This window comes from Ambystoma mexicanum, chromosome 3q (genome assembly GCF_040938575.1).
Source record: "Ambystoma mexicanum isolate Mex_15411 chromosome 3q, UKY_AmexF1_1, whole genome shotgun sequence".
NCBI classification, from domain to species: domain Eukaryota; kingdom Metazoa; phylum Chordata; class Amphibia; order Caudata; family Ambystomatidae; genus Ambystoma; species Ambystoma mexicanum.
The window spans coordinates 1,005,702,600-1,005,715,291 of NC_090926.1; the positions used below are offsets into that span (position 1 = coordinate 1,005,702,600).

The 12,692-nt window shown below is 47.7% G+C and overlaps 1 protein-coding gene across 3 annotated transcripts in view; it reads left to right on the top strand.

The window, feature by feature from the left end:
• The window catches only part of LOC138583174 (alpha-N-acetylgalactosaminide alpha-2,6-sialyltransferase 2-like), a 722,246-nt gene that overhangs the window by 539,291 nt on the left and 170,263 nt on the right, over positions 1-12,692 (top strand). For all 3 annotated transcript variants that reach the window (XM_069655168.1, XM_069655170.1, XM_069655169.1), the window contains exon 8: positions 10,274-10,373. In XM_069655168.1, the coding sequence (XP_069511269.1) occupies positions 10,274-10,373 (100 nt within the window). The remainder of the gene's footprint in view (positions 1-10,273; positions 10,374-12,692) is intronic.

A 12,692-nucleotide genomic window follows, 5' to 3' on the forward strand; every position in this document is an offset into this window, starting at 1 on the left:
ATTAAGGTTATCCTATTGAGTCTTGTCTCAGGGTAGGGGCCTCTTGATGGTGTTTTGTAGTAGAATATATTGAGCCTAATGATAGCGTACCGGCTCTCCAATCAATTAAGGGGTTATGTCTCTTTAGCCACAGCATCTCCAAAATTACAGGATAGTGCACAGTGACAGTGCTGATGAGATCAAATGTTATACTATTGAAATGTTGTCCGATCCTCATGGCCAAAGACTAAGTCTGTTCTGTTACTATCCAGAGCTTAAAGGTTGGCCGTCTACTCTCTCGATGGTCTGAATGACTCGCTCGGGTTATTTCGGTATATGATTTTAGGCAGTGCAATGTCAATCCATAAACAGTCATGTTGCTCCAGCATCAACTAAAGATGGCAGCTGAACCATCACACAGTCACAACGTTTTATCTGGAACTTTAGTACTATCAGAGTAGTGTCTGTCTCAGTAAATTGTTTGGTTAAAGCAGGACTGCCCTTGTTCTCTGGGGCCAGAGGCCCATTTAGGAATGGGAGAGGGTATTTCCCAACCTCTTTCCAAGGGCTATAGGACACCTGTTAAGTCTTCAACCACACCTGACACAAGGTGAGATTTTGACGTATTTATTTCCTATAAAACAGCTCGACTAACAGTCACTCACATAGCCAGCAGAGCCCTTCTTAAGCCATGCACACAATAACGAATGTTAACAGGTTCCTCTGGAGACAGGATAAACAATCCATTACAAACCCATCACGAGTGTGCTGAACCATCTGGAGTGAATTGAAACACACTATGTTATGCACAGCTGTAAATACACCCACAGCAGTCAGATCCACATTAAAATGGAAACACCTAACAACTCTCTTCAACAAGAAGTCCCAGTGCTCCGCAACACTTACATGGACCATGTGTTCTCCACCTTCTCTTTTCCTCCTCTGTGAGCGGGCCTCGTGCCACCCCTATCTGCATTGGTTCTGATGAGTAAATTCTTAGAGTGGACATTGGCATAAGGTTTTCCGGAGTAATTTTTGGAAGGCAGTGTCTCCTACGTTCTGCCTTCCACTCTTGGAGCTTTTTTCTAATTGTAAGACCATTGTTAGAAGGTCTAGGAAGGAAGCAGGCCATGGAACCCAAGCTCGCTTGTCCTTTAAGTCATCCGATAATCTCCTTCTCAATAGAGTAAGCCTTGTCTCCTCAGGCCATCTTGTTCATCTGCTAATTGGCAACAATTCGTCACAAATGTCAAGGCATCAAGTCTTTGTTGGTGAAAATCCAGATTTTCCTGGGTGGTATGGGTGGTCTCTATACGATCAAACACTGCCCCAATGCATTGACAAAGGCGGGGTAACTGTCCAGAACCAGATTTCCAGATGTGACCAAGGATGTCTCCCAAACAAAGCCTTTTGCAGACATGTTTGTAATCATGTAGTCCACTTTGTATCGGTCGGATAGGAACTGGTGGAGGAGGAAGGTAAACTGTATGGTGCAATGGTCAATACATTATGTTAGCTTCTTGGGAGAACCATCATATATTTGTCCAGCTGAGGCAACTCCGGAACCTCCTGTGGTAGGTTTTCCCTGACTGTTACCACCTGCCGCAGGTTAGCATTCTCCAGGCATAGTTCCAGGACCTCAGTAGTCAACTTCTGTATGGTGTCCATGAAGTCCATCAAGGCCTGCATAGGTTAGAAGTCTGTCTCAGGTTGGTGTGGGCATCATAAACTGTCACTGTCACTGTCACCATCAGCAGTTAATATTGTTGGCAACGTGCTGGAGGTAAGAGAAAGTGCCTGTCCCTGTGGTTTAACTCCCTGTTTTAGACAATTGATATTAAAACAGAAACCTTTTGCCATCTTTCTGAGTTGGTTCCATTATTTGGTGTCAGAGTTTTCAAGGATAGACCAAAATGATATTAATTTGTCAAGAGCTGATTTGACCATGGCAAATGCTTCAAGGCTAATGGGACTAGGACAAGCCTAATATACTTACGCACAGGCATAGGCACAAGCAGGAAATGTACTGATTTTCATACACTATGTGCCTTGAAATGTGTTTCATTACAAAAGGTCAGAAATTAGATATTATTATTATTATTATTATTATTATTATTATTATTATTATTATTATTATTATTATTATTATTATTATTATTGTATTTATTGAGCACAGACCTAGCTCCGAGAAGCCATGGAGCACTTAACAGAGGCATACACCAATACAGATAGATGATAGAGTGTTTTATACAGTAGTACAACATTACAGTTGTATAACGGCAGGCTTTTCAGTGGTAACAACAGAACAGATATACAGCGTGGGGTAGGATACAGAGGAGGGGTACTGCTGTACCCGGTGGTAGTGAGGAGGGGGGTGGGTGGCGTCTAGCGAGACAGGTGGTGAGAGGGGCGACATAATGTCCTAGGTGTTGAGGAGGAGAGTATCCTTGAAGAGGTGGGTCATGAGTTATTTTCTGAATTGTTGGAGCGTAGGGACAAGTCTGATGCCAACGGGGAGGATGTTCCATAGTCTTGGGGCGTAGGCAGAGAAGGCTTGTTTTCTGGTCCTTTCCTTTTTGCAGTGGCAGATTTCAAGTCTCCACGTGTCCTGGCTTCTGGTGCTGCACTGTCAGCCAGAGATGCTGAGTTTCTCCATGAGGCAGCTGGGTGACTTGAGGGCGACTGCCTTATAGATGATGCAGCAGGACTTGAATGTGATTCATGCAAGCAGTGGGAGCCAATGAAGGTTGATGAGGGCCAGGGTGATGTGGTTGTCCCCGCATATCTAATCAAGGCTGTGTATACCCTTGATTAGATATGCGGCTGCATGTAGGACACTTATCAGGGGCACAAGGGAGGATAAAGGGAGGGCCTCTGGGAGTGCATTGCCCCCATTCAGGTGGGATAGGACCAGTTTTTGAACAGTGAATCTAAAGCTGTCCAGAGGGAGGAACGGCTTGACCTTTCGCAGGAGGGAGAGCTGATACCAAGCTGTCAGAGTTTTCTTAGCTATGTGTGTCTTGAGGGAGAGGTGTTTTTCGATGTGGAACCCAAGGGACTTGGAGCAGGAGGTGAGCTCAGGTGTGAAGCCCTCAGAGTTCACGGTTGATAACCAGGTCTGTATGTCTAGGTGTTTGGTGTTGTTGGAGAGGAGTAGGAATCTGGTCTTGGAGGGGTTTGGAGGGGCTGAGCTTCAAATATGCACTGGACATCTAAGACGGGATCAGCAAGAGGCAGGTGTTGACTGTATGGATGTCCTTGATGGAGTTGATCTTGAGGTATAGCTGTGTGTCATGGGCGTATTAGTGGATGTGGATGGTGTGCATGGCTAGGAGAGCTCCCAGAAGTTCCATGTATAGATTGAAGATCACTGGGCAGAGGATGGAATGCTGCGGGTCTCCACAGGTGACCGGTAGCATTGGTGATCTAGTGGAGTCCATCTGAACAAACTGCTTGGGGTTTGCAAGGTAGGACTTGAACCAACGTAGGACAAGGTTGCTGATCCCCATGGGCCAATTTAGGGTGTCCATAAGATCCTGGTAGTCTACTGTGTCGAAAGCAGCCGAGAAGTTGAGTACAACCAGGAGGCAGGGGTCGCCATCATGAGGGTTGTTGAGAGCGCTCTGGACCACCTGTATGGTTACTGTCGCCATGCTGCATCTGAGTCTGAATCCAAATTGGTAGGTCTGGAGGAAATTATTTGTGTCGAACAAAACAGAATCGAGTACCAATCAGGAAACATTTGTACTGGTAAATATGAAAGAACAGAAAAGGAATGTGTTATGAAGCATCTCTGCAGTGATGGAATGGAAGGAACGAATGTGTGTGAACAAGAGGGGTTTGCGATTCCATTGCTGGACCAATAGCGCTGTCCTCTTGTGCACCACACCACCTCAAATATTCCCCAAAACATCCTCCAATACACTGCCTCCCATATACTGCAGGGCAAGCCTTCCCTCTGAAACTCAACCACCACCTCACAATTAACTTCCCCTAGCAACCTTGTATTCAGTCCACCTTGACATAATATCCACCAAGACAAGAACAAACATCCCACAACCACTTCCCATGTAAACAGGACCCAACATATCCATGGCTTATTCATCCCAGACCTTGCAGTCGTTATCCACCTTCACCATGGGTTGGGCTCGAGCAATATCTTCCTTACCTGCCTTTCAACACCCCACGCACTTTCTCAAACTTCTATCAATTTCCTGGTCAAATGACAGCTACCAATACTCTCCTCACCTCTCAGGAGGTGTGGTGTGGCGCACAAGAGGATGGTGCTATATCACCCTGAGTGCAATGGGATGATAGAGAGGGTGATCAGCCATGGAGGCAATAAGGATGATAGGTATGAGTGGAAGAGACAAGAAGGTGAGTGGAAGAGGGAGACTGTATGTCCTTCGGATGTTTGCTCATGCAGTTACAGGTCTCAGTACCTTTGAATTAATGAGGGAACGAAAGCTCAATACCAAAGTGACACATCCCTGGCTGGAGAGGGCGAGGGAAACTGATTATGTGGTGGAGGAGTTGCAAAGAAAATTGATCGGAGTAAGGAGGTATGATATGATATGATATGATATGGCATTTATAACCTGCCTATACACAAGTGTTTCAAGGCACGACGAGGCGAGGGAGGGGGAACAGAGGGGAGAATGAGACAAGGATCTTACTAGGCCAGGTGACAAAGAGATTGCGCAAGTGCAGGGAAGGGGGAAAGGGAAAGTGCGTGGGGAAAGGGGAGGGGGAAGTGCAGTACATAGGATAACAGTAAAATAAATACAAACAATAAATGCAATAAATAAGAAGTGCAGCCACGTGGTAGCAAGTGAGCAAGTGAAAGGGTAAGTGCAGACATCAAGTGTCAGGTGCAGGTAGGGGCTGTAGGGACACAGAAACAGCTCCTGAGTGTATGTGTGCAACTGGCAGGGTTGGGACCTGGGCCCGAGAACAGAGTGTATTCAGCTTACCAGTGCAGTTTTGGTTTCAGCCAGGAGGTCAGCAGGGGAGGGGGGAGAAAAAGCAGAGGCAAAGAGAAAGGTTTTGAGGTGCTTCCGGAACTGGAGAGGATTCTCCTAAAGTTTCAGAGAGGCAGGGAGACTGTTCCAGAGGGAGGCCCCAGCCGAAGAAAGAAATCTACCAGCAACTCATTGCTTGGAGAAGCGTCTAACCCCGAGGGACTTGGAGGCGGATGAGCGAAGGGCTCGAGAAGGAAGATATTTAGTAAGAGAGAGTTGAAGGTATTGAGGCCCAACGCCCCAGAGGGCCATGTGGACAATGCAGAGGGTTTTGAACTTAATCCTTGCAGCCACTGGTAGCCAGTGCAGAGATTTCAGTCCTGGAGAGATACAATCCCTGGGCTTGAGGCCAAGGACAAGTCTCGCAGTCCTGTTTTGGATGAGTTGCAGAGGGCGGAGAGTAGAGGCAGGCAGATTAAGTAAGATGATGTTGCAGTAGTCCAGCCTACAGAGAACGAGAGCTCTGGAGACAGTGAGCTTCTGGGGGAAGGAGAGGAAAGGACGAATAACTCGGAGGAGGTGCAGCTGGTAGTGTGACTTTTGAGATGTGAGGAGAGGAGGAGAGTGTGGAGTCGAAGATGACCCAGAGGTTTTTAGCCTCACAGGTGGGAGCAGGAAGAGGGCCAAGTGAGCCCGGCCAAAGAGTGACAGGAAAGGAGGGAGCAGGTGCACTGATGAGGAGAATCGCAGTCTTACTGGCATTAAGGCAGAGATCATTGGTGGCACACCAACCCTGGATATCAGACAGTCAGAGATGAGAGAAGGAGAAGAGGTAGCTGAAGGGAGCCTGAACATGAGCTCAGTGTCATCCGCATAGAGCTGAAAGTTGTGCAGAGAGCAGCAATGCAGTGGGTATGAAGTGCCAGGTATTGGTTGAACAGCCAGGGATAGACGTTAGACCCCTGGGGAACACCACAGGTAGAGGTAGAGGACAGGGAGGACCCACGTTGGACCAGGGAGGGCCGATTGGAGAGGAAAGAAGTCAGTCAAGACAGGGCCTGATTGGTGATACCTAGGTTATCACGGAGGTGGTTGAGAAGGATGGCATGGTTGACCGTGTGAAGGGCAGAAGAGAGATCAAGATGAGAACACAGGGGGTATTGGAATCGTGGTTGGAGAGCAGGTCTTCACGAATGTTCAGGAGAGCAGTTTCCGTGCTCCTGGCAGCTCTGAAGCCAGACTGATGATCATGGAGACAGCCAACAGATTCAGTGTGGAGATTAAGCTACGAGATGGCCAGCTTTTCCAGGAGTTTGCCCAGGAAAGGAGTGATGGAGATTGGGTGATTGTTAGCCAGGCAGGACGGGTCGTCAGATGGTTTCTTAAGAAGAGGGTGCACAAGGGGGTGCTTCAGACGGAAAGGGAAGATTCCAGTGGTGAAGGAGTGGTTGCAGAAGTCATCCAGAGCAGGAGCCAGGGTATAAATGTGGTCCTTGATGGTTTTGGAGGAGCAGGGTGAACCTGCTTAGACAAGACTTTAATAGATCAGACTTGTCTAGAAACCTTGTCGGGGAGAACAGGGGAAAGGCAGAGAAGGAGGGAGGAGAAGTGGCCGAAGAAGGGCCAGAGGAAGCACAGGGAGTAGAGTGAGGAGGAGAGGAAGAGAGAGAGGACAGGATGTCCTGAGGTTTAGAGATGAAATGAGAAGCCAGAGCCCTGCAGAGGGTCTGGGAGGGGACAGGAGAGGTAGAGACTGCAGCAAGATTGGCCAGTTCCTTGCAGATTTTAAAGAGTTTGGCCGAGTTGTTAGATGCCGCAGAGACGCAGGCTTGGATGTGGGTTCTCTTCTTGGTGCGGACAGAGATCCGGTATTGCCTTTGGAGCAGGCGGCAGGCCAGTTTTTCAGAGAATGTACCGGAAGCAAGCCATTTCCTCTCAGCCACCCTGCACTTGCGCTTAAGGGCGATGAGGTCTGAGTCATACCAGGAGTTGAACTTGGCTTTGGGCTTCAAGCGGATCCTCATAACAGGGGAAAGAACATCAAGAGTATCAGATATAGCAGAGTGGAGCATGGAAAGGGCTGTGTCAAGGTTTGAGTCAGCCGAAGCTGTGGAGGAGAGAAAGTAGCAGCGAAAGCATCAACTGACACACGTTTCATGGGTCGGATGACCAAGAAGGTAGGTGGTAGTAATGGAGTTGGCTTGGACTGAGGGGTAGAGTGAGATGGGAAGAAAGGAGAAAGTGATCACTCTTGGAGAGGGGAGTGGTGAGAGGGATAAAAAGGGGAAGGTCTGAAGAGATCAGAACATTCAGTGTGCCCTGCAGAGTGAGTCGGGCAGAGGGGTGGATGGAGAGTGAGAGAGAGTCGCAGAGGTTGTAAAAAAGTCTAGAGGAAGGACAGTAAGCATCCAGGTGGATGTTAAAGTCTCCAAGAAGGAGGAGTTGAGTGGTCGAGACCAAGAGACAGGAGGATAGGTCTGCCCACTCATAGAGGAAGGAGGAGATCTGACCAGGTGGCCGATAGATGGGAGCCACAGTAAGGGAATGGCTAGGAGAGAGACAGCCTGCTGACGAGGCTTTCGAAAGAAGAGTAGGCCTGCGTGGGAATGACAGAGGCAGGAATCCACTCCGGGAAAATCAGGCCTACCCCCCCGCTGGAACGGTTGGATCTGGGCACCGAGAGGAAGGATCTTTTAGTCATAGAGACCGAGGACGTCGAGGTCAAGTTCTTGCAGGAGGCGGCAGATGTCAGAGGAGTGTTTGACAGCTGAGTGAGAGTTGAGAGTGGCAATATGGAGAAGGTTGCCGTCCTTTAAAGACTTCCAGGGAGGGGTACAAATCAGAGGTATGCCCTGTGGAGGTGTAGAAGAAGCCCAAAGGGGGGGGGCAGAGGAGGAAGAAGGAGAGGGCAAGGTAGCCAAGGAGGAGATAGTGGGGGGAGGCAAGGAAGCCAAAGGAGGAGAGGGAACAGCAGGAGTAGAAAGGGAATTGATGAGGCGCTGAAAGCATCTATCAAAGAGGAGAAGGTTGGCCTGAGGGCCTTGGACCAAGACAGTACCATTCAGGTAAACATTAATAATGACCTTAGAGGAATGGAAGGAGGCCAGGAGGGCCTCCCACCGGGTGCCACCGTTAATGTGAGAAGAAGAGAAAGGAGAAAGCAGAGAGACCATATGAAGACTCCATAGGTCTGGCGAAGGCATGACAAAGAGGATGTCGGTGAGGGTTTGCCTGGAGGAGGCACTGGTATAGGTGTCAGCGATAGGGAGGCCTGGGTTGGAGACCAGGATGTCCTTTTTAAATTTCTTCCTACCAGATTTAGGGAGGAGAGCAGGATAGTCGAGAGAGAAGCAGTTAGAAAAGATAGGAGAAACAGAGAGCACCATAGAGTAGGTAGGGAGAGGAGAGAAGAAGAAAAAAGGGGGGTTGAGAGGGGAGGGGGGCAGAGAGAGACAGTAGGGAAGGACACAATAAGGGGTGCAAGCAGACAAAACAAGGAGAGATGAGACAAAGGTAGACAATTGGCCAAAGCAGTACGAGCACAGGTAGTAGTAGTAGTACAGTTTGCTACATGAACGATTTCTGAGAAGACAACCAAGAACAACAAGGATAAAGTAATTAGCAGATGATAACCTGATGGAAGGAAGAGTGCAGCAAAACACAAAGCAGTACACTATAGGACAGGGCAGTCAGTAAGGCAATATACAATACAAAACTAAGGTAGCAACACAGGAGGAACAGTGAAAGCGGACCTAGATGAGGAAAGAAAAAAAACAGGAGGATACAGGCAGTGTAAACAGAACAGGGGGGGAAGAAACAACAGCAATGAAGAGCGAAGACCTAGGTAGGTAAGAAACAGCAGAGAACAGGACAGCAAGACAAACAGGGAACAGGGCAGTAGTACAACAGTGATCAGGAGAGGCAAGGCAGAAACAGAGGGCACTAGGGAGAAGGCGGGGAGGGGATGTGTGGAAGTACTCAGGAACACGAAGAAGTTGCAAGACAAGTGGTAAGGAGCTTGTGAGGACCATGCAGTCAAGGATTGCGAGGGACCACACGGGCACCCGAGGCAGTGCGCGGGTATGCGATGACCACGCAGTCAAGGAATGCGAAGTACCGCACAGGCGAAGCGAGGCAGGGAATACGAGGACACATGAAGGGAGTTGCGAGAAGCCACGCAATCAAGAATTGCGAGGAACCATGTGGTCTGGGAGCGAGGCGAGCATAGAACATGGGGCGTGCAGGCAGGGATCACAGGGGGAGGAAGAAGGAAAAGTGGTCAGGGAGTAGCAAGGAACACGCAATCAAGATTGCGAGGAGCCACGCGGGCTGGGTGTGAGGCAAGCGTGGAGCATGGGGAACGCAAGCATGGATCACGAGAGGAAGCAAGGACACGTGATCAGGAAGTTGCGAGAAACACGCAACCAAGACCCACGTGGGCTGGGAGCGAGGCAAGTGCGGAGCACACGGTCATGAGCGCAGGGAGCTGTGCAATCGAGGATTTTGTGGGAAGGTGGGCTACAGCTCATGCGCAGAGGCAGCAGTCAGCGTAGGGTAGGAGTGCGAGAGGCCACGCAGGTGAGGGGGCAAGAGCACGTGAAAAGCGAGGGTGGAAGGTGCGGGCGGGGCAGTAAGTGCAGAGCAGCAAGCAAACTCTAACTTCTTACCTGGCGGCCGCAGACAGGAGGATGAAACGTCCACTCCAGTCTATGCCGCAGACCCCTTCATCGCCAAATACCTGCGTTTGTCAACACCTCGGCCTTGTCCTGCGAGGGCTGAGAATGAAAATGAAAAGAAAGGGCGTAAAGCCGTGTTGTGCGAAAACGTGATTCACTGGGAGTTGTGAGAAAGAAGAGTGATGCGTTATATTCAGACCCCGTTGAAGTGGGGGATGTTTTGAAGCAAACTGTGCGGGTCAGAGGTGGGCAGGTGTGGAACTTGGGCAAAGTGGTGTTGGTGAGAGGAAGAAGGTGTTGATGGAAGAGAGGGAGATGCGTTATCGGGTGTGTTATGATGTGTCTCCGTGGTGTTGGAATGTGAGGATGGAATGTGTGTGGACGAGGGGTTTGTGATTCCACTGCTGGCCGTTTGGTGGAGATCAGGAGAACTCTGGAGGCTGAAGGCTGGGGGTCGCAGATATACTTAACTTGTGATAAATGTGCACTAACCCCACCTGTGTTGGCGTGGCTTACCTCATTTCAGAATGTTATGGAAAAAGTCAAATTAATATAACAGAGACTAATAAAAAGGAGTAAGCACAGCAGGGAAAATATGGCCCTAGATTTATACATGTTTTGCCGCAGAATAACAAATACATTTTCCTTCAATTTCAGATTTCTTCTGGGAAACTCATTAAGAACAAAACACAGAGATATCTACCGTCCATCCACGGGTGCATCCATGCTGCTGACTGCCATTCATGCGTGTGATGAGGTAAAACATGCCTTTTCAGAACTGCCCAGTCCATGGCCCTAAAAAATGTTTTTCTTTTATTTGCCACGACCAAGCGGTGAGCTTCATCCACTTTCAAAAAGCATCTAACACAGTCAACCATGATTTACTGGAGAGTGGCAAACAATCAGGAGGACTAAAATGGGATTGATTGCTGCAGGAGTGTTCTTCAAGTGGAAAATGGGCCAGCAGGGCTTAGCTTCAAAGTCATGGGTGGAATTACGGTATCGGAATGAAAAGAGGTTAAAAGGAAGACTGAAGTGTTCCTGACCTTGCATTTTGAACATCAAATACATTCTTGAAAAGAGTTCAAGTGTTACTACATCCTGTGTTACCACATATGTGTAAAATTTTCCCTTAAACAATTCACATGCACTTTGATTATCTGGGGGTAACAAGCACACATGGAGACACGCAACCGGTAACACCACAAAACTTTGCATCTGCTACGGACTTTGGCACAAAACTGGCCAGTGATCTGTGATGTCATCATTGTGGTTATAGGCTGTGCAACAGTGGGTGCAAAGTTAAGGTGGCTTCACCAGAATTTCAGGGGTTGTGTTGTATTAAGTTCTCACCTTAACATCCATGCAACTAAAGTTTTTTCCTTGAATTTCAAGGGTTTTGTTATTCCATAGATTTTTAGATCGCTTCCAGACCACTAGCATGGTCTTGGGCCATGGTCAGTGGGCACAGCTAAACACTACCAGACAACTAGCCATGGCTTTCGGCCATGGTAGTTTGGCACGGCCACTCTATATTTTAAATCACTTGCGTCCCATCACTCAAAGACGTTCATCAATCACAAACTGATTCTGTAGTAGCCAGGACCAACCCTGCTTAGCTTCAAAGTGAAGAAAGAGCCTCGCTTATTAAGCACCATGTCCTGAGGAGGCTGACCATTTCCTCGCTTTGAAGCTAAGCAGGGTCGTTTCTGGTTACAGAATGGTTGGGAGACCCGGGTCACCAGTGATTTTTCACACCCGATGTGACTGTAGCTGTACAAATATCTATTTTTTAAAAGTATGTATGTAGAACTCCCAATGAATTTAGTTAATGCCCTGTGCGATTAAATTATTTGCAGAGGATCTCTGACTTTGGTTAAGCAGTGTGCTACAAGCCCCTTGTTGTATGGCTGGTCTCTTGGTGACTGTTGTGATACATCTCACAACCCAATCTAACCGCATTTAGGCAGCACGTCAAATGGAAAAAAATGACCAGCTGCAAAAATAACACATGCCCAGGTACTTTTTCCCCCATCGTGAAAATCAAAAGCTGGCACCCATGAATATATGCACAGCAAGTGAACATATATCTTAAAGTGAAATAGACAAATGTGCTTCAATAGACCTCCTCCTTGGACAAAAGTGTGCAAGACAAAATAGTATTTGACTTTTAAAAAAAGTAATGAACACCAGAAAAATAACCTGAGAGAGGAAATGTTCCAACAAATATGCTGGCAAAGTATAAAAGGTGCTAACCTTCTAAACCAAGCAATCTGCTGTGAATTATTCCCTGAAAAACTAAATCCCAATATGAAACAAGTGATTGTGGTCTTGTGAGTAAGCGTCTGCACTGGGAACATGACAACCTGAGTAAAATACTTGCAGCCAAATACTTGAGCAAGCTTGCTAACCTCAAAAAACCTCAGTTGCATCTGCCCTCTGAAGAAAAGTTACGCTGTCCACCCAACTGTGTCCTTTACTTGTGCCCTGAAAAGCAGCCTCGAATAGGGGAAAATAGCTGCACCAGTGTCCAGGATTTCTAACTCTCTTGCCACATTGTGGGCAAATACTCATGAAGTACTTGCCCTTTCATCATTTCCCCTCCTCACCCCCATGTCTGGCTTCCAACAATACTCTGCTTTATAAAGATAACTTGAAAATTAAACATACCACAGTGTCACTCAAATATATAAATCCTTATAGAACTATGTAAGCCAAAAAGTGTATAAATGTGGGATTATTCCCCCATCTTGACTGGGAGACTACAAATATGTATTTATTTATTTATTTATTGTTTGCTTGTTAGGTGCTCATATAGCAAGTACATTCTGTTTCAAAGCACCCACAGGGCAACAGGGAGGGGACATGGGAATGAGAAACATTAAAATACATAAACAATATTAAATACATTAGGGGGGAACACACCTACTATGCCCTGAGTGTTCAGAATGTGCAAGTGCAGAAGGGAAGGGGGTTAGGAGGTAGGTGCAGTGGTGCTCATGGGTGAGCAACAGGTGAAGTGCAATGTCTGGTAAGTGCGAGCCTCCGGGATCGAGGATGTGTCGAGGCAAGTGCT